General features: G+C 37.0%; 4 protein-coding genes and 1 long non-coding RNA gene across 6 annotated transcripts; 2 read left to right on the top strand and 3 right to left on the bottom strand.

Moving 5' to 3' along the window:
- Positions 1-7: 7 nt before the first annotated feature.
- LOC9318984 lies at positions 8-4,166 on the bottom strand. Of its 2 annotated transcripts, XM_021031225.1 has the most exons (19): positions 4,042-4,166; positions 3,893-3,956; positions 3,621-3,729; positions 3,446-3,508; positions 3,246-3,349; positions 2,930-2,996; positions 2,762-2,833; positions 2,518-2,679; positions 2,338-2,411; positions 2,102-2,213; positions 1,859-1,939; position 1,802; positions 1,653-1,760; positions 1,384-1,481; positions 1,093-1,230; positions 936-983; positions 595-709; positions 387-484; positions 28-286 (listed from the first exon to the last, which is right to left on the bottom strand). In XM_021031225.1, exons 1-19 carry the CDS (start codon positions 4,094-4,096, stop codon positions 200-202), a joined length of 1,656 nt encoding a protein of 551 aa, XP_020886884.1. In that variant the 5' UTR covers positions 4,097-4,166; the 3' UTR covers positions 28-199. The 2 variants fall into 2 exon arrangements, with proteins under 2 accessions (XP_002882918.1, XP_020886884.1); XM_002882872.2 differs by lacking the exons at position 1,802; positions 1,859-1,939 and having other exon boundaries at positions 8-286; positions 2,116-2,213.
- Positions 4,167-5,588: 1,422 nt separating this feature from the next.
- LOC110230395 lies at positions 5,589-6,223 on the top strand. The gene is made up of 2 exons (XR_002333499.1): positions 5,589-5,764; positions 5,853-6,223. It is a non-coding gene; the product is annotated as an uncharacterized LOC110230395 (long non-coding RNA).
- A 3,118-nt stretch (positions 6,224-9,341) lies between these two features.
- LOC9318982 (protein CUP-SHAPED COTYLEDON 1) lies at positions 9,342-11,150 on the bottom strand. Its single transcript, XM_002882870.2, has 3 exons — positions 10,704-11,150; positions 10,038-10,321; positions 9,342-9,962 (listed from the first exon to the last, which is right to left on the bottom strand). The coding sequence occupies exons 1-3, from the start codon at positions 10,900-10,902 to the stop codon at positions 9,513-9,515; spliced, it is 933 nt and encodes a 310-aa protein (XP_002882916.1). The 5' UTR covers positions 10,903-11,150; the 3' UTR covers positions 9,342-9,512.
- Positions 11,151-12,292: 1,142 nt separating this feature from the next.
- LOC9321140 (AP-5 complex subunit zeta-1) lies at positions 12,293-16,426 on the bottom strand. The gene is made up of 16 exons (XM_002882869.2): positions 16,093-16,426; positions 15,845-15,991; positions 15,648-15,739; positions 15,434-15,530; positions 15,182-15,225; positions 15,020-15,108; positions 14,675-14,772; positions 14,448-14,594; positions 14,131-14,278; positions 13,915-13,991; positions 13,616-13,687; positions 13,365-13,412; positions 13,171-13,298; positions 12,924-13,068; positions 12,630-12,834; positions 12,293-12,530 (listed from the first exon to the last, which is right to left on the bottom strand). The coding sequence occupies exons 1-16, from the start codon at positions 16,192-16,194 to the stop codon at positions 12,481-12,483; spliced, it is 1,689 nt and encodes a 562-aa protein (XP_002882915.1). The 5' UTR covers positions 16,195-16,426; the 3' UTR covers positions 12,293-12,480.
- Positions 16,427-16,527: 101 nt separating this feature from the next.
- Positions 16,528-18,618, top strand: LOC9321139 (E3 SUMO-protein ligase MMS21). Its single transcript, XM_002885027.2, has 7 exons — positions 16,528-16,709; positions 16,948-17,019; positions 17,282-17,392; positions 17,486-17,593; positions 17,682-17,821; positions 18,102-18,184; positions 18,278-18,618. The coding sequence occupies exons 1-7, from the start codon at positions 16,620-16,622 to the stop codon at positions 18,418-18,420; spliced, it is 747 nt and encodes a 248-aa protein (XP_002885073.1). The 5' UTR covers positions 16,528-16,619; the 3' UTR covers positions 18,421-18,618.
- Positions 18,619-18,726: the final 108 nt, after the last annotated feature.

The raw sequence follows: 18,726 nt of genomic DNA, 5'->3' as shown, positions 1-18,726 counted from the left end.
ACGGACCAACTCATAATTCCATTTTTCTTTGATTAACTAAGGTTCAACACTAAAGTAAAGAACACAAATTTCAACCGCCAAAACGTTTAGTCCTAGCCCTCGTTTAGAAGGAACAAAAGTTTACTTATCGAACAGCCAGAGAAGATAAAAAAAACTTTGGTCAACAAAGAAGTTTAAACGTTTTTCTTTAGTTATGTCTTTAAAATCCTTCGCCTGTCATTACTTCTGGTCGTGCACCTCTGTGCTTCTTCGACATATATGGTCCACTTCGAACAGCTTCTTGCAACTGCAACAAATTTCAAACATATCATCAGCAAGCAAAAGTATAGCATCATAGAAAGCTATTTCATCTTATTATAAGAGGGCAGAGGAAAAAACAATGTAACCTTTTCACCCGTTTTTTGACGACGAGGGTCATCAACAAAGTTACTACATAAGAACGCTTCGTGAATTGCTTTGCAGCAGTTATACCTTGCTTCCATTGCTGAGTAGACAAATGTGAGATTTAAACTCATAGATCAAAGAGGTTTAGGAAGAAATAAACCAATACAATGGCTGGAGTGTGTGTGATGCGAGGAGTGTTACTTGGTTTACCTATTTTTGCAGTTTCAGTGGTTGCATCCGTAACTATGTTTATTATCTCTTCTTTGGACAAGATTTCCACCAGGCACCATGGCCGAGCCACCAATGCTGTTAACGTTCTATAACCCTGTAAACAACATAGTATTAGCAAAACAAAAATAGTTCCCTCTAGGCAATGCGTGAAGGTCTTATGCAAGATAAAATGAGCAACATTTATCCAAATTTTGTGTAGAAGGACAAATGAGAGGTTTTCATTTTAAATGAAATGTAGTGTTGGCATTTTGAAATTTTCTAACTAGAGAAACAAAAGGGGAGAAGATATGATTGGTTAGATGCTAAGGTTAAAGCTTTACCGCAAGACGAATCTCTGAGCTTTGTTGAAGAACTGAGAGGAATAAACCCTGCGATTTGTGCGACATTCTTAAATTAGCTCATGCTACGGATCAAACAAACATATGTCGTCTGAACAGTACTGAGAGGAAATATAAGTAAAAGAGGAAATGAACATACAGATGGGGTTAGTTTTGTGCTCTGTGCTGCAACATCGTATATCAGACATCTAAGGCTTTCTTCAGCTTTTCCATCAACTATTCTGTTGCTCTTAGGTCGTGTTTCACCTGCGATGTTTGCCAGTGCGTGCAGTGCAGCCTGCACATGCCATTTACGAAACAGTCATATAAATTCATGAATGTCTTTGCTAATGAAGCAAAATTTCAACCCTCAAAAAATGGATATTCAAAAATGTCCTAAGAGCAAATAATCGGCAGATTTTAAATTGACGAGAAACAAAAACACACTAACCAACTGTTTTCCATGTGCATTACGATCAAAGGCAGAAGCTACAACATGTCTTGCAGCTGGAAGTGAAGTTGAAAGCACCAGATCCGCTCCCTTTGTTGCTGAAAATTATTGTAAAAATATCCATATAAGTTGCAAGATCATTGCATGGGAAACAAATATCTTGTCGGTCGCTCTTATAATTCATAATTCCAAATGTATGACCTATCTAGCTTTCTATTTTAGAAGAAGACTGGAACAAACAGAGTTTCAAAGAAAAGTGAGCCACGTACTTGATCCAATCTGACCAATTGCATCAATGGCAGCTTCCTGTGCATCAGTATCATTCATCTCCACCGACTCCAGACTCCCATCAGTAGCTGAAATTAACGCCTTCACACCTGTATTCAGGTCAAGTTGAAAGTGAATTTTTGCCAGCTACAGTACAGCCTTAAAATATAAGTCTATTACTCATAAAGCTATATTCTCTTCCTTAGATTAAAGCCACAAAGCAATTTGTAGTTAACTTGTCAACTTCTTCACTTGTTTCATAGGCACAGCAAACAGAGGCTTTCATTATCTGATAATAGGAGCAAAAGTAACCTAGAATATTTGAGACAGGGAACAACCGCATAACTCTTCTGGTCCTAACATATCATAGTCCCTAAAAACTCCTTGTTGTGAAAGCATATAGAAAGAAAACAAAATAATCTCATTTTTCTAACCAATAAAGGCTAAAAACAATGAAAATCTTACTAGCTTCTTCCACGACTTTGTAGATATTTTCCTTTGAGAGTAGCCTGCCACTAATCATCATTGCTCTTAACTTTTCATAGGGTCCCGTCGATGTACCACTATACAAAATATAAGACCCACAGAAAAAAAAAAAAAGAAGGGTGAGCTGATGCAAGCTTAATAGTTAATAGGTATCCATACTATTTTTGTTGTAAACATGGGTAAGGTTTAACAGTTTTGTACCTGATGATAGAACACAACAGCTGAATAAGTGAAGTTTGTGGCACGAACTCCGAACTGTGCTCCACTTCCATTAACTTCAGCGTTTATGCACAAATATTAAATATAATTCTATCTTTTCCTTTCAAAAGTGGGCAACAAAGGAAACAGACTGAATAATAATCTCAGACATCAGAGGCCAACCTCATAGTAGAGTTCCAGAACATTTAAGATCACAAGAGTGTCTTTTGTACCCTTCATTTCTGCCTCCAGTAAATCAAGAAGCCCTGATTTCTTAATTTCTGAAGCTACAAGTCGAGAAATCGAAAAAAGCTTCACTATCAAAGACAAAACCCGGACTCGTGCCTGAAAAACAGTTGGAAAATTGTAAAGCGAAAACAAGAAATGGAATATCATGGTAAATAAGTTTTATAAAGCGATGCATTACCAGTGACGAACACCTTGCAGCAAGGTTACGAAGATGTGTAGCATCGTTGGTTTCAGAAGGGAAAATTACAGACTGAAAAAAGAGGTTTGAGTTTTATGCATCAGGAATAGATGGGGTAAAAGAACTAGCCACTGAGCCAAAATAACAGGTTAAACTTTAAACAAAGACCATTGCATCAGGGAAGCGTGCTAGACTCTTAATTGTCTCACTTGCAGCATGTGCCACTTCATCATCGCTACAGAAACAAACAAAAAACATGTCAATGGTGAATTTTGAGGCAAAGCAACTATTTGGAGATACTAAAGCCATATTTGAATCCCGCAAGACCAATCCAAAGGCTTTCTCAACAGTAATCGTTATGCTACAAAATATCTTCAACTAGTTGTTTCCAGTTGGTCCCTAGATTGTTAAACTAGAGTAATCTTACACAAATGAACACAACTGTAAGAACAGAATCTAAAACTATTAAAACATGGCTTCTCACCTGTTAATGATATAATCAAGCAGAAGAGGGTATATGCAATTGCTAACAACTAGCTGAACAGGAGAAACATCATTTGTATCGCAATTCTCCAAGAGACAAAGGACCTAAAGAAAAACCGAAACGAAACTCCAACATTAGCAAACACTTGAAACCAGGCAAACACTGAGAAAACATAAACCAATACTTTTATAGACACTTACAGTTTTGCAAGCCAGAGATTTAACTATTGCAGAATCTGCCTTGAGACCAACTTGCAGAACGGGCTAAACAAACACCAGAAAAGTAAATCAGACTCCAAATATAGCAATAGGCTCAAACATATTTTCATCCTGATAACTAAATACAATTCTATAAATAGAAATCAGTGAGTCATACCATATACTGAGGAATAAGTGAGGCACCATACTTAGTCTTAAACAGCCTCTCTAAGCAAGTCACCAGCGTGTTTTCAAAGCCTGGTATATCCGGATCGGTTTGCAAAGCACTGCACGAGAATATTTCGATTTCCCAGTTAATAACTCTAAAAAGCTCCCAGAACTCATAACAAGTCCAATGAAACCCAAAAACTACTTAAACCCTGGAAAAACCACAAGAGCAGATTCAAAGAGGAAACGCAATGAAATACAAAGTTGGAGGAAAAAAATCACTTGAAGATAACGGGAAGAGGAAAGCGATCTAGAAATTCCTTGACCGAGGCTTCGTTTTGAGCGCCTGAGATCAAAAAGGTATTCGGATTTCAATCACGACGGAATTAGAACAATCGCAAAATTTGGTATGAATGCGTAGCTTAGTTTACCGGGATAGTGTGCGAACTCGAAAGCAGCATCGAACAACTGGTTAACGTCTTCCATGGCGATTTCCGTTTTTTTCCAGTAAAATATGTTTCGTTGCGAGCAAGCTGAATGATAAAAACAAAAAGGACCTCTTGATGACGACGCTGCATCAGACGCGTGGCAATTGGAAAACTCTTTAAATAAGGCCCGGCCCATTTATATGATAAGGCCCATTAGAGTGAGCAAGATGACGACCATTTTGACTATTTGTTATCCATGCGATTCCAAGTTGTCATATCACAATTGTAAATTTGTAATGTTTCATGACTCTTTTAAGAATACCAAGACAAATTTTAGTAAAGGAAAAACAAAACAATGTGAAAAACAATATCAGGTTCTTCCTTGCTGGAGCTGGAGCAGCAGCAGCATTAGTTTGGGTTGTCCTTTCTTGGCCAAGGGCGGCTCGGCTCAGTCAAAGATCTCATTGAGTATTGTTTGCTTCCTTTTGTTGTCATGCTAAGCATAAAGATACCTACCATTAACTGTTCTCTGGTTGGTTTTTGAAACTCTTGACTCGGCCGTAATTAACATGTCATTCTTTAATTATAAAGTTGCTTCTGGCCTTCTCTGCTAATAAGCCTAAGCTGGTGAGAGTTTTTCCAATATTTTGTTTAGCATAAGAAAGTCTCTTTAATTTTTAAGTTGTAATTTTTTTTTGGTTTGTTTTTTTTTTAGTTTTCTTAGCAATGCCTTTCCCTTTTTTTTTTTTAAATATCTAATCAGAAAATATGCTCAATTGATGTGATACTAGGACAATGGCATGTTGTTATGGGCTGGGCCTTACTGTATAAAGGTTCAACTTTTCACTCTAATTTCCTCGATCAATCCTTCAAAACACCATGGCCAACATAGAATTGCTTTGTAAGATAACTTTCTTTCTCTTCCTTTATTATTGTTTATTATTTGTATTTTACGTGTTTTGAGTCGTTTATTATTGTCGTCTTCGATTTGTAATCGTATCTGTTGTTACCTTTTACTCTTTTTTTTTAACCCTAGGAATTTAAATGGACCTGTCGATTATTTCTTTGATTGAAACCCTAATGAATCTTATTCAGTATTTTTTTTATCGATCTGTCTTAGTAACAATTGATAGATAGATTTTTAGTGAAATGAATTCGGTCGTTTTTTTGCTCATGCTCATTGTTTTGTCGTAATTGCTTATGGGTTTTCCGTTTTGTCAGGGGCAGAGACTTTAGTGTTTTGGGCAGGCCCGGTCCTGTAATATACTTGGCCCAATACGATATAAAAAAATTGAGGCCTCTATATATAATATAATACCACAAATAATGTCAAAAATAATTTTTTTTAATGAAAATTGGGGCCATTTTTTGGAAATTGAGGCATTTTTCGGAAATTGGGGCCTTTAACAGACTTGCATCTAACTAAATAGGCCTTTATTTTCACTTGTTGTTCTTATTAAATATGAAAAAAACAAAAAATGGGCCTTTATTTTTGTGTGGCCCCATACAAATGTATAAAAAAAATGGGTACAGGGTCGGGCCTGGTTTTGGGACATCCATGATTACCGGCTTCCTGATGATATCGACGCTTATGATCTTTCGTTGGAAGTTTGCAAGGCCCTTCGGGAACTTGGTAGTAGTAATGAGATATCCTTGTGTGCTTATGGCGATAGCAAGAATAGAATGAATGGTCCGTATGAAGGATTCACTTTCCGACTTAACTTAGGTGAATTCCTTAAAACTCTCTAATACTCCTTTCTCTTTTACTATTATTGTACGTATGTATCTTGATCTGTGTTTATATACGCTTTCAGGAGATGAAGATGAGAGACGTCAGATCGTTTTAGTGTATGTGGCGAAATAGTTATTAACCGTCAACAAGCATTAAATTTTGTGCTAATCATGGGTGACGTCTCAGGACAAATGGACTTCATCAGGACTATTCGCTTACTGAGATCGAGAGGATATTGCAATGTTTTCTTAGTACAAGAGCCTCCAAACGGTTCAGGAGATCTTGGAAGTACAGATTGGCTTCGGGCAGGCCTATCCCTTGGAGAAAACCTTATCACTCAAAGCCAAACCTCTGCTGGCATTATGGCTAGCTAGATTAGCAGGTTCATTGAGGATTAGTTCTTATTTGTACTGTCATTGCTTGCTTTTGTTACCAAGGCTAACTAACATCTCATTAACTCTTTCTCTTACTTGCTTTTGATCCTCTAACCCAAAATTTTTAGTTCAACTCCTAAAATCTATCTACATATACATTTTTACAGGTTTTTTTTTGCATTAATTCATTTGGATCCGGGTTTTACCCGAGTTTAACTCTATCCGGATCTTGGATAAAGAATTTTAGGAATGTTGTAATAAAAGAAAATCGCCGATATTAATGACTACAATTATGATTTCGAATCTTTACAACATCTTAACTAATTACTCCTAGATACCATATCTAGATAACTTTAATAAGGAAAAAAAACCGACATTTATTCTTAAATTACCAAATATTTTCTGTTTCCTTAACTTCTTCCGCAATTGGATTATGAAAATCAAAAATTAAATAAAAGATATTGCGTTCCAAAAATCTATCTCAATAATGTCGATCCTTTATTTCTAAAATCTCTTCTTTAGGCTGTGATCCCAACTAATTACTTCCACATACCTTTTCCGAGACTTATTCTCTCCAAATCTGCAAACAAACGATTATTTAGAAACTAATTTATGACTCTTCAAAATCAAAACGGTAGCATATTCTTAAACACAAAATGATTTCATAGATTTGATTCTATATTAGTTACGGTATCAAATATATTATGCTTGGCGTTCAAGAGATTTGTGACCTAATTTATGAGCCTATAAATACTATAAAGTTTGACGTCTCAAAACATCATCAAACACACAAAAGCAAGAATCTGAAAAAACCAGCAAACACACCTTTTCTATATAACAATCTCACAATACAAAAGCTCACCACATTTACGATGCCGAGAGGGAGATGTCTGGAAAAGTCGTGTCACCCTGGTATTTTCAAGTTCCATTTGTGCAACAGTTGTGTTAATAGCATCTATAATCTCCATCTTCTCCGCACCAATAGCTTCATCCATTGGAGTCCGCTCACACCTACAATTTTCAAGCTTCTAATAGTTCAGCTTAGTTCCTCTAATAGAGTGGGAATAAAGATTCAAAAGACTTAGATGGCTCCAGCCAAGATCAATCTCTTCACCAACTGTAAGTAGCTTTCTACTTAGTTTAAACCGAAGAAACAAAACATCTTCAAGCAAGGAAATGAGTGATGGTTACCTCGACATGGCCATTCAAACATGCCCAATGTAGAGGAGCATTGTTCTCATCGTTAAGAGCATTAATATCCTGCTGACCATAACAAAGCCACAATAATCTCTCGATAGAAGACCAGAAATTACATCGTCAAGGCATAAAAATTAGCAAGGGTTGTTGTTTTTTACCACTCCTTCACTGATAAGATACTCCACTACAGTTATACGCCGCAACCATATGCAGCTTGTGAAGACAAGTAAAAGATAAAAAGAAACAGTGTTCACAGAGTTAACCATACATTTCAAACTCCTTAATCTGAGTATCCGAATATACAAGGATAAGAGTAAGAACACCAACATATGTTACTAAACCAGAAAACAGTAACCAATATTTCACGAGATGAAATGAGCCAAATGAACCCTTTAATTTTTAGGCATCATTTATTCCAAATTTTCCTATACATTGCAGGTGTCTGAGCAAGAGTTTAAGAATCTTATCTATTAATTGGAAAAATTGGAACTTTAGAACAAAAAGAGAATGTAGAAGAAACCTGTTCGGCCTTGTGAATCAAGAGAGTCAAGAGAGACACCATAAGAGGCCAATGATCTGAGATCATCAGTATCACTGTATCTAGCAGCCTATCATTCAAAAAACAAAAATTTAACTCACCTAATTAAAACAGATACAAGTGAACACCATGTTACTAAATCTATGCTCGATTTCACATTAAACCAAACATGCACTCACAATTCTGCATCAAGCAATAAGCATAAAGAAAGAACACACAAGCTTTTTTTGTTCACCCTGAGTTCAGCTCTCGATGTGAGAAGCCTACATCTCAGGAGAGGGGAGACGGTCCCTCAACCAAGCCACTTTTTATCAATGAGATTACAAGTGTACTCTTCAAGGAAATTGTGCTCACATCTCTCTCTATCTCTCTGTTATAAACATAACCCGAGATACATGAAGAATAAAGGAAGAACAAGAGAAGAGAAGAGAAGAATAAACCAAAGAAGAACTCTCTGACCAAGCTCTCTCTTTCTATCTCTTTGTCTCTTTGGAGCCGCAGGAAGGAGACACGACTCAACTCTTCTTGTGTCATCTCAGTTCTCTGTTATATCAAAGTCACATTGTTGTGAAATGTAGTTGGGCCTAAAACAATTTAGTCCAGCCCAACCTGCAACTCTAAGCCCACATGTCTAAAACCATAATAATCGTATCTTACACACCAAAAAGTGGGGGACATGAATCGATTGGAGGAGAATTTATAATATTTAAATTCTATAAAATAATTTATAGTATTAATAATATTTGAACTCTATAACAACTAAATATATATATATATATATATATATATATATATATATACTATTTTAAGTAAACTTAGAAATTGATTTGAATTATATGGTTTTAAATAAAAATATTATTAAAATGACAAAATAATGTTTTATTTCACGGAACAAGGTTATATGGTGGAAAACGTTTGGTTAGATTATTAATACGGGACGGTATACTACGGATAAAATCTTAGAACTAACAATCAAAATACATTTATACAATCGTAAACATTGAACAAAACAAATAATATTAACAAAACAAATACAACTTACAAATTAAAATTTTTAGTTATAAAAAAACGAACCGCGGTGTACCACGGGTCAATCCCTAAAATGCAAAATATTATAATAAAATGCAAACAACAAAATAAATTCATATTCAAATCCACTATATGTTGTTGATTAATGAAATTAACTATATGTTTTCGTTTTTATATTTTAAAAATTAAAACCTAAAATATACTAGGTGTACACTATACTAATATATATATATATATATATTATTTATATGAATATTTAAATTAAACAAAACAATATGTTATATATGTAGATAATCTTTTTAAAAAATTAATTTTTTTATTTTATTTCCTCTAACCCAAAGTTTTTAGTTCAACTCCTAAAATCTATATTCAACATTTTAGGATACTTTCACACACAAAAATATGACTTTAGGAAATCCGCATAGATGTCATGTTTGAAAACATGCACAAAGACGTTACTGCAAACACGTACATCAGCAAAATGCTACGAGGAAATGATTCGAGACTAATACAAAAGCCACTAATTAATTTTAAGCAATCCAAGTTTTTTTTCGTAGATTAAAATATTAAAAGCTAGTAGAGATAGTTTATGGCCGCATGACGATCAGAGAGCAAACGGCCAGACACTCACGGCGGAGCCTCCACCGAACATTGCAAATGACGGAGGAGGAGGAAGAACCGTTGGAGGCAGAGAAGGTAGATTCGGAAAGAACGCTGCTGCTGCATCGAAATTAACCTGTCCCGATGATCCCAAATCCAGAAACTGACCAAACACCACGTCATCGCCGACGTGACGAGGCTGACGTGGCGGGAGTGACGGTGGTGGAGCGGGAAGGTATGTATGGAAGCTCGCATCGGTATGAGCAGCAGAGTTATTGGAGAAACAGGACACGTGCTCCGTGGCAAAGGTATTGATGATCGGAGCAATTACAGATCCGGCAGAGGAGTACTCTCCGGCGACGGCAGAAGAAGAAGAAGAAGAAGAAGAGATCAAGTTTGTCTCTCTGCTAACTACGCCGCTTTTCAGACAAACTTTACAGAGAACCCATTCATCCTAGTGTAAAAGAAAACATTTTGATTATAATATGTATGAGAAAAGTGAATTGATATAGAGAGATATAAAGTTTACCTTAGCGGAAGAAGAAATGTAATGGTAAGAGAATTTGCCGTCAAGGCGATACTCATGCATGACCCAACAACTCTTCTCTCCTTTAGGAGCTCTGCCTTTGTAAAAGACAAGAGTTTTCTTCATCCCGAGAAGTGATTTTGTCTTTGAGCTTTTGATCTCTCTGTCTTTACCTGTGGCTTTCCAGTAACCAGCTTCTGTTGCTCTGTTCGTTCTTAGTCCAGTTGGGTATTTTCGATCTCTTAGTGTGAAAAAGTACCATTCTTTCTCCCCCATTTTCGCTTTCTCTGCTCAAATGGTATAAGTGAAAGTTACAACTTTAGCATCGAGTTATAACAATGTCTTCAAAGTAAAGACTCTGTTTCAGAACCGAACAAGGACTGGTCACTCATGTACAGGGTCAACATAAAGTTGAACAAGAGTTTGAAGAGTTATAACAACGTCTTCACTAAGCCTATATCATGTTACATCTAGCACATTATATAGCAGAAGTAAAGTCCTATAATTTGGTTATGGCAAATAAAAACAGGGGAAAGTCTTAAACTTTGGACTTTATGACGATTTAAGAAAAAAATATAGAGATAGGATTTATCATCAAGTTTTGTGATAAAGTTTTTGAATGCATCAGGTGAAACAGAAGGTAGGTTGACTCGAGTTTAGTGGGCTTACCAGGAAGCTCCCAAGGCTCAGACTTGTTGAGATCAACTTGAGAAATGGCGGCACAAGAGAAATTGGAGTCAAGAACTTTCTTGAGGAGATAGTAAGTGATCAGCTCTTCATCAGTTGGATGAAATCTAAACCCAGGTGGCATTAGGGATTCATCTTCATACCTTGGCCTCCCCCAACCGTTAAACACATCAACATCCATTGTCGGCACAAGAAGAAAGCTCTAAAAATAACAAAACCCTAGAGTTTCCAAATGTTGAAAGATAAAGCAAGAGAAAAAAAGAGGAAATAAAAAAAGGTCCTTTATTTTAATGATCTGTGTTTCTCCTGTTCTACAAGCAACTGATGTGATATTTGACAGTAGCTAGTGACAGACAGAGTTGATGTTGATGTGTACAATACACCACACAAAACGAATATATATGTGTGTATATAGGAGGATTATAATAATTTTGCTAAAATGTGTTTAGGATCTATAGGATATTATTGGACAATTTTTCTTTTGAGCATGCAATGCGTGCGTGACTGTGAATTCAGGGGATTCTACGTCAGCCAAAAGAAAAAGAAGAAAACTTTATTAAAAACTTTAGATTATTGATACTACTTGGATTTTGTCTGTTTACAAGCTACTTTTAACGAAAATTCTAAACGCGTTAAATACATTGAAGACAAAACTTATTAGAGAAATAAAAAAAACCAAATGAGAGATGCATGGATGCATCAAATCATAAGAAGAAATCACGTCCATCCATCAGCATCAGAAGAAAAAAAATGGACGGATAGGATATAGACGCGTCGTATCTGCAATAAGGTAACGTCGCGTTGAAAAATACTATTAAAAAGAGAGAGTCGTCACAGGCTTTACATCAAATCATATTCCCATCCTTTTTATTTTATTTTTTGCATGCATCTTTCATATTTTTTCCCTCTCTCCTGCTGTATATTTCACCCTATGCTACGGTCTCACATATAACTCTACTTTTATTCTTATTTTTCTATTCAAAACTTTTGATGAAAAAAATTAACCATTTCGTTAATTTATGTTCCGACTTCCGACCCGTCATGTGGTTTTATTTTTTTTGTTAAAACCTACACGTTATGTTTTTAAGTAGACTAAAGAAATATCTCAGGAGTTTCATTTTTGTTTTTGAGAAAACACCACGTTTATTTAAGCAGAAAGTTTATTGAAACAATAATAACAGATCAATGTCAGCTACTGATTTTGGTGAGAAAAAAGAAGAAGATTTAAATAGAAAGTCATAAATGATGCTGAGGATGGATCAATAATTGTGGATTGTTGTTTTAAAAGCATCAGAATTACAGAGAAGAGAGAGAGAGATAAAAAAAACTCGCGTACCAAGAGATTAATACACAAGTGGCGACAGAAGTCGAGTGACGTATGTATGAGTGAGAGTAGTGTGGTGGAGGAGAGAATCATCTCCGCCGACCTCCGCCCTGAACCCTACGGTGTCGTTTTTCGAGTCTACGGCTAAGCCTCCGGACCCACCCTCAGTTTTGTTTTTGGCATTTTCCCTTTCGGAGTTTGTTAGAAAAGAGGATCAAAAAATACGGCGAGAGAAAATTCGTCACAATTGGGTCGAGAACTGAAACTGGATCTGATGTAGAATTTGGCAAAATTTGAATCAAACAGAGTCAAAACTCAAGAGGTTACAAAATTACATCTGCTGCCAAAAAAAGGTTGCAGATGTAGTATACACACAACAAACACCTTCTGGGTTTCACTATTCACAACAAAAAACAATTTAAGAGACTTGTTTGATCAGTTTTTGGGGATGATATCGGAGAAAGCAAAGTCATGGAACGGAGGACCTGCAAAAAATGACACAACTTTAGATCTATAAGAATTCCAACCACATTATCATCTTGTTGAATCAAGTTTTAAGAGAGTGATGAGAAGAGCCTCTTTACCTCCTTGTTCACTAAGGATGTGAAATGGAATGTGTGCAACCATTTTTTGTCCGCCCTCGCTCCAGTTAACTGTGCCTGGAAACTTTTTTTCTGAAACCCGTGATGGTCCTAACACAGACCAACAGATTCCTGGTTCGTTCATTAGTCCTAAGTAATCATGTGCTCGTCTCCAAACCCTTGCATCAGATATCCAAGACCGTACTACCTACACATGTACATAATTGTGGAACTCAGATTTGTAAGTTTAGGGATCATTGAAAAGTGCGTTAGTGGATTTGATATGTCTCTGTGTACCTTTCCCAAGGCGACACGGGCTCTTGGTAACAATTCCCGGTGATATGTTGCGAGCTTTGCGATAGCTGTCACTACAAAACACAAAAGTCTTGACTGTGTTGTTCTTCTGGAACCATTCCCAGACTCTTGCCTCAAACCTAGGCGGCTTTTTGTTGTTGTTGGAAGCAAATAGGGGAAACAGTGTAATTACCATTTATGTTCTGTCTAAGAAAGCAGATTGATGATACATCACAAAAGTTTGTAATACCTTGATGAGAGATTCTCATATAGAAGCAACTCTAAACTTTCAAAAAGCTCGCGAGCAGCTTCTTTGTGCGATTCTCCCCCGCCACCATACTCTCCAATTGCCCAACATAGCTGTAAGGCTAACTCTCTCTACGGAAGAAAATGCTTAGAGGAGATTATCTTACAAAGCATCCGTCAGAAATATTAGAAACTGACCTTTGCAACATCATCGTAAGCTTCGCCAAGCCGGTCAATTATAGGCTTCTGCATTATGTAAGAAGTTGGGAACGCATTTTAGCAAATTACTCCTTGAGAAAATATGCCATAATCATAAGACTATGTTATGTAACCCATGAAGGTAGGGTGATTTTGAGTGGTATATTTAATAATGCACTGTGCCATCTTCTTATCCATGTATTAAAGCTATTACTAGCACATAAAATAAAAATAAAATAGGAAGACATTACTTTCAGCAGGGCAATGAAATTTGGGGACCTCTGAAATGCAGCTAGTACGAATTCTAGTAGCCTCTTACGGATCTGTATACACAAAGAATCTCTCTGTAAGATAAGGTCCAATATGGCAGTAATGCAGTTTATACACTACAAGGTCAAAATGGCATTGGCATTTCTGAAGAATAGAAGATATATTAATGGACGCTCCACTCGGATCCAGAGGAGAGAAATCAATAAACATTGTCAATTAGCATGTTCCAATGATTTTCTAAGGGAAGTATCATATAATCAATACAGAGGAAGCGTGATACCTCATGAGAAAAATTCTTATCCGGAAACATTGTAGAGTTTCTTGTCATGAGTAGAGGGATTAATGCACATATCAGAGCTGCAAAAGATAAAGCATAAAAAGAAAGAAAAAAAGCATGAACGGATTCAATAGTGGTCAAAGGCCTAACTAAGTTGGTAACTGATTTATTCTCCTTTAGCAACTAAAATAAAACTAGGAAGACTGTAAATTATCTTACAGTCATTTGCATCTCGCAATGTAACACTAAAGTAGACATCAAGAAGTCGAGGAGCAATCTTAAGAGTCTGCTTCATCCTCTCAGACTGAGGACCACGTGCAGCAGCCTGTAGCGCTGCATTCAATGTAGGAGAAGCGCGGTGTCTTTCCTGCAGCACAAATATGACAATGCTTTCAGTTTGTCAAATATATCAGATAATTTGAAAAAACTACCAACTTTCACATATCCCCAACTTTTTTACTAATAGACAATATTTGTATAGAACTGTTTCAGTTGGGATTTTGGAATTAAAGCAAATCCAAAGGAAGAAGGCATACAGCTAGACCATCATTTTCGTCCTTCAGAAGCTCCAGAAACAGAGGATCAGCTACATCTATTGTATTGTTATCTTCAGATTCAGAGTCATCCCCTCCATCCCCGATGGTTGAACCAGTATATGCTTCATCCATAAGGGCAAGAAGCATCTGCATTCACAGGGATCCTTGTCATTCATTGACTATCTAAGAACTGTGAAACAGGTTTATGTTTTTATAAAATATAAGACCTCCGGAGCTGCACTCTTCTGAATTGAAGCAATGCTACCTCCAACCCTTGACCCAGACCCCGAGCTCCTTTCCACCTTTTCTAATGCCACAACCAACACTAGAAAAAACATTAACAAGAAGATACATAATTAGTACACAGTACACTCGTAAAATCAATCAGGCTGAGAGAATACAGTCCAAGCATCAATGGAGAAATACTACACAAGTTCAAAACAATGGAAGTTCCCAAACCAGCAGCTTATAAAATACATCTTAGTACAGTTGGAGTCACCCAAGTGGTCTATAAATTAGAGTACAAACAAATATACGAAGTCGAGTAGCATTTTTCAGACAAGCTGACTCACTTGGCAAATCTACAATGGATGGAAACAGAGGAAGAAATGACCCAGGAGATATCAGTCCTGGAAATATCTTCAGAAATGACTTCTCCAACCTGAAATAAGAAGCATGAATTTTTTTTCCCTCGAGGTGGTTGAGCAAATCACTTATTAATATTTTCAGCTTACTTCTCCCAATTCCAGGCAATGAGCTTAAGCAACAACGGGAAAAACTGCAGATACAATTTCTTGTATTAGATGAAAGCAAAAGGAACAGCTAGATCGCATAAAGCTATAGGGACAGCAAGATACAGTTCTGTTACCTATGTTGCTGCACACAGTAATAACCAAAGAAACAGAGGTGTTTGCTAATTAAGAGAGTAATATTCTTGAGACTAAAACCTAAACGCAAGTTTTAGGATTTATATGGCTAGTTTATACCTGAGGGAGTAAGTTTGGGAAAGATGCTAAGAGCTTTCTCTGGTTCGCAACAAGGAATTCACAAGTTGCCTCTGCAACAGCAGAATCTGAGAACTCACTAGATATAAAAGGATGATAAGATCAGCAGATTTTCTCTACATAAACGCATAGTAGCACACATGTCAGAGCAGAGAGCCACAATAAGACCCAGTTAAAACATAAAGCAAGTCCATACCGGCTAAGACATGAGCGGAAGAATGTCCTCAAACTTGGGTCAGCATCGTGCAGAACCATATCCCCAAAATCAAGAAAAAACTGTAGAATGGCCTAATACATAAACAAAAAAATGCTTGAATGCACCATACACTAGAACCCAAAACCGTAAAAAAAAAAAAAAAAAAAAGTTGAAAATTCTCAGGGAGAGTAACATACTAGCAAGAGAAGGCCTTTGGACGTCCCTGACTCAGACTGAGACAGTGAAGCAACCGAACGATGGAAGACCTTATTGATTTGTGGATAAATTCTAGCCACAAGATCATCTGATTTCTCCAATTTACAGAACCCATGTAGCTTCTTCACCTAATCCATAGACCATTCAAACAAAATCCCAAGCAATGAATCTCTTGTTCATAAATACCATTCTCGAGCTAATTCTCTATATATGGATATAAGATGCGTACTGATTGTAGTATAGATGGATCAGAAGCAGGATCCGTGGAATCCCGCGCGCTATTGCTTAGGATTCTGAGATAGAAATTCCAGTCTCCTTCTTGATCACTCATGTTCTCAAACAAAAAGAAGCTCAGTAGAAAATTCAAATGGTGGATGAAGAAGTTTCGGCTTCAGCGACTCCGAGTCCCGGAGCAGGAGGAGGATTGGAGCGAAGACGACGGCGGTTTCCAAAGATCTATATCCTTAAACTGCATGCCATCTTTGGTCTTCTCCTCGTTTTAACTACGTGTCGTTTATAGTAGCATAAGACGGCACACAGTCTATTATGTTGTGAAGTGAATTGGGCTGCGGCCTTTTATAGCTTTACACAGGTTGCAGGGAAACGACGCCGTTTGGCCGGCACGACTTTTTAATCGAATTAAGTTAGCGGAAGACCTCCTTGGTAATATCTCAGGGATTTCACTCTTTCCGTCTTCTAATTCTCCCTCCAAAACAAAACCTCGGAAGGGAAAATTGGAGCGAAGGACCGATAAATATGGCGTCGGCGTCCTCGTCTGACGGAGTTGCCGGAAGGATTCAGAACGCTTCGTTGGTTCTTGTGTCCGATAACAGTTCCACGCTTGCTGTGAGTATTTTCGTTCAAACCAAATTCACTTTTTTCTTCTTCCCCTTTTTGATGTAAGTATAGGTTTCTGAGATTCCTGAAATTTTCCCTCCGAGATGTTGAGAGTAAGGAGCTTAGGCTGATGGTGGGTTTGATTAGTTAGAAGTGAACAAGGGCAAAATAATAGCCTAGAATCTGCTTTATCTTTTGCTTTCGTTTGAATTGGCTCTGTCTCCTATCTATTTACTTATCTTTGCAGGATATCCGAAAAGCTGTGGCAATGATGAAGAACATTGCTGTTCAATTGGAGAAAGAAAATCAAACTGACAAGGTTGGTTAATATTTTGGATTCAACCTTTTCGTTTGTCTGTAATTTTTTTAGTTTCATCTCCTTTTGAGTCTTTCTAATGTGATTGATTTCTTGGCTAATTGTATTGCTGTACAACTTGTTATCACGTATCTCTTTCTTTCTTTCTGATATGGTATTGTCTGCTCCAGCCAACACTCTTTCCTTGATGTCTGTCTTTGTTTTTTTTTTTTTTTTAAATGCTCTCTATACATGCTGTTCATTTTGATATTTTTGGGTTTCACAGGTTAAGGATCTTGAAAATTCTGTGGCTGAGCTATTGGATTTGTATAGTGATTGTAATCACCGTTCGTCAGCAATTCAATCCGTGGCAAATGGGTACCAACCCGGGGAACAGGCACTCACTTTCCCTCTTTTATGTATTATCTAATTGCTTATTCGGTTACTTACTTTTAGGTTTAGCAGACTGATTTTACTCTAATGACTGCAGTTAACGGACTTTAAAAAGTTGCTTGATGATGAATTCACAAAACTCAAGGCTACACCTTCTGTGCCGCAAAATGAGCATTTGATGCGCCAGTTCAGGGAAGCAGTTTGGGTATGTTTTTAACTTTAGGTCTTAGCTTGAATCTAATAGGTCCATAGTCTGATTTCCTTTTTAAGTTCTTGTCAATGTTTTGCTGCAGAACGTTCATCATGCAGGTGAACCAATGCCTGGTGACGATGAAGAGGACATTGTCATGACCAGTACTCAGTGCCCTCTACTAAACATGACGTGTCCCTTGAGCGGGAAGCCTGTCACTGAACTAGCAGATCCAGTTCGCAGGTACAATGGATGTTTATTGTTTTTTCCCCTTAACTTGGATGTCTTGTTTTGTTCGGGTGATTTGCTTGTCCTCTCCCATGCTTGATGTCTAAGTAGAATGATCCTTAAAGCCATATTTAGTCGATACTGACTTGTATACGTGACCATAAAGCTTGAATATTATTTCATCTTTCGTGTAGTAGTAGAACTAATCAAATTTTGTGCTGGCTAATTACATGAATGATATACAATTGTGCAGTGAACTGATACCGTGTTTCTCTGATCCTTTTTCTGGTTGCAGTATGGATTGCAGGCACGTCTATGAAAAAGCTGTAATCCTGCATTACATAGTCAACAATCCAAATGGGAATTGTCCTGTAGCAGGTATAATAGTTTTTGCTCAAAACGTCTTATAGACACCATTCTCTTGTTCCTTCATGCTGATCTGTCATTCCTATGACCACTTCAAATCCCCAGGATGCCGAGGTAAACTGCAGAACAGCAAAGTGATTTGTGATGCAATGTTGAAGTTTGAAATCGAGGAGATGCGCTCGTTGAACAAACAATCTAATAGGGCTGAAGTGATTGAAGACTTCACAGAAGATCTCGACGAAGATTAGAGATCAAACATATCTTAGACAGGGTTTTTGGCGCTGCAACGAAACAAGTTGAAGCCATATGTTGCTTAACTTTTGCTCTTCTTAGTCCATTCGTTATGTTTATCAAACGTGAAGTCTGATACCAATTGTTTCCACTTTTGGATGTAAATAGTCAATATCTCTTTTTCGATTCTGAATTCAACTGCTCGTTTTGGCCAAGTTTATGTTCATTCCCTGAGGCTAGTCAAAGCTAATTTCATTTATCGTAGTTTCGGAATTTTCGATTTGTCCATTATCTGGTCTAATCGGTTTATTAATTTTTCATGG

Source organism: Arabidopsis lyrata (assembly GCF_000004255.2).
Source record: "Arabidopsis lyrata subsp. lyrata unplaced genomic scaffold ARALYscaffold_3, whole genome shotgun sequence".
NCBI lineage: Eukaryota > Viridiplantae > Streptophyta > Magnoliopsida > Brassicales > Brassicaceae > Arabidopsis > Arabidopsis lyrata.
Note: the sequence above shows the minus strand (reverse complement) of the source record. Positions and strands in the feature narration are given on the sequence as shown.

Excerpts from the sequence above, each read along its gene's own strand:
- LOC9318984 (XM_021031225.1), bottom strand. The coding sequence starts at position 4,096 with ATGGAAGACGTTAACCAGTTGTTCGATGCTGCTTTCGAGTTCGCACAC. Across the intron at positions 3,350-3,445 it reads AATCTCTGGCTTGCAAAACT|GTCCTTTGTCTCTTGGAGAA; the intron begins GTAAGTGTCTAT and ends GTTTTTCTTTAG. Across the intron at positions 2,680-2,761 it reads CTGCAAGGTGTTCGTCACTG|GCACGAGTCCGGGTTTTGTC; the intron begins GTAATGCATCGC and ends ACTGTTTTTCAG.
- LOC9318982 (XM_002882870.2), bottom strand. The coding sequence starts at position 10,902 with ATGGATGTTGATGTGTTTAACGGTTGGGGGAGGCCAAGGTATGAAGAT. Across the intron at positions 10,322-10,703 it reads TGAGCCTTGGGAGCTTCCTG|AGAAAGCGAAAATGGGGGAG; the intron begins GTAAGCCCACTA and ends CCATTTGAGCAG. Across the intron at positions 9,963-10,037 it reads ACATTTCTTCTTCCGCTAAG|GATGAATGGGTTCTCTGTAA; the intron begins GTAAACTTTATA and ends CTTTTACACTAG.
- LOC9321140 (XM_002882869.2), bottom strand. The coding sequence starts at position 16,194 with ATGAGTGATCAAGAAGGAGACTGGAATTTCTATCTCAGAATCCTAAGC. Across the intron at positions 15,109-15,181 it reads ATTGCCTGGAATTGGGAGAA|GTTGGAGAAGTCATTTCTGA; the intron begins GTAAGCTGAAAA and ends TTCTTATTTCAG. Across the intron at positions 13,688-13,914 it reads ATAAGAATTTTTCTCATGAG|ATCCGTAAGAGGCTACTAGA; the intron begins GTATCACGCTTC and ends TTGTGTATACAG.
- LOC9321139 (XM_002885027.2), top strand. The coding sequence starts at position 16,620 with ATGGCGTCGGCGTCCTCGTCTGACGGAGTTGCCGGAAGGATTCAGAAC. Across the intron at positions 16,710-16,947 it reads ATAACAGTTCCACGCTTGCT|GATATCCGAAAAGCTGTGGC; the intron begins GTGAGTATTTTC and ends TTATCTTTGCAG. Across the intron at positions 17,594-17,681 it reads AGTTCAGGGAAGCAGTTTGG|AACGTTCATCATGCAGGTGA; the intron begins GTATGTTTTTAA and ends GTTTTGCTGCAG.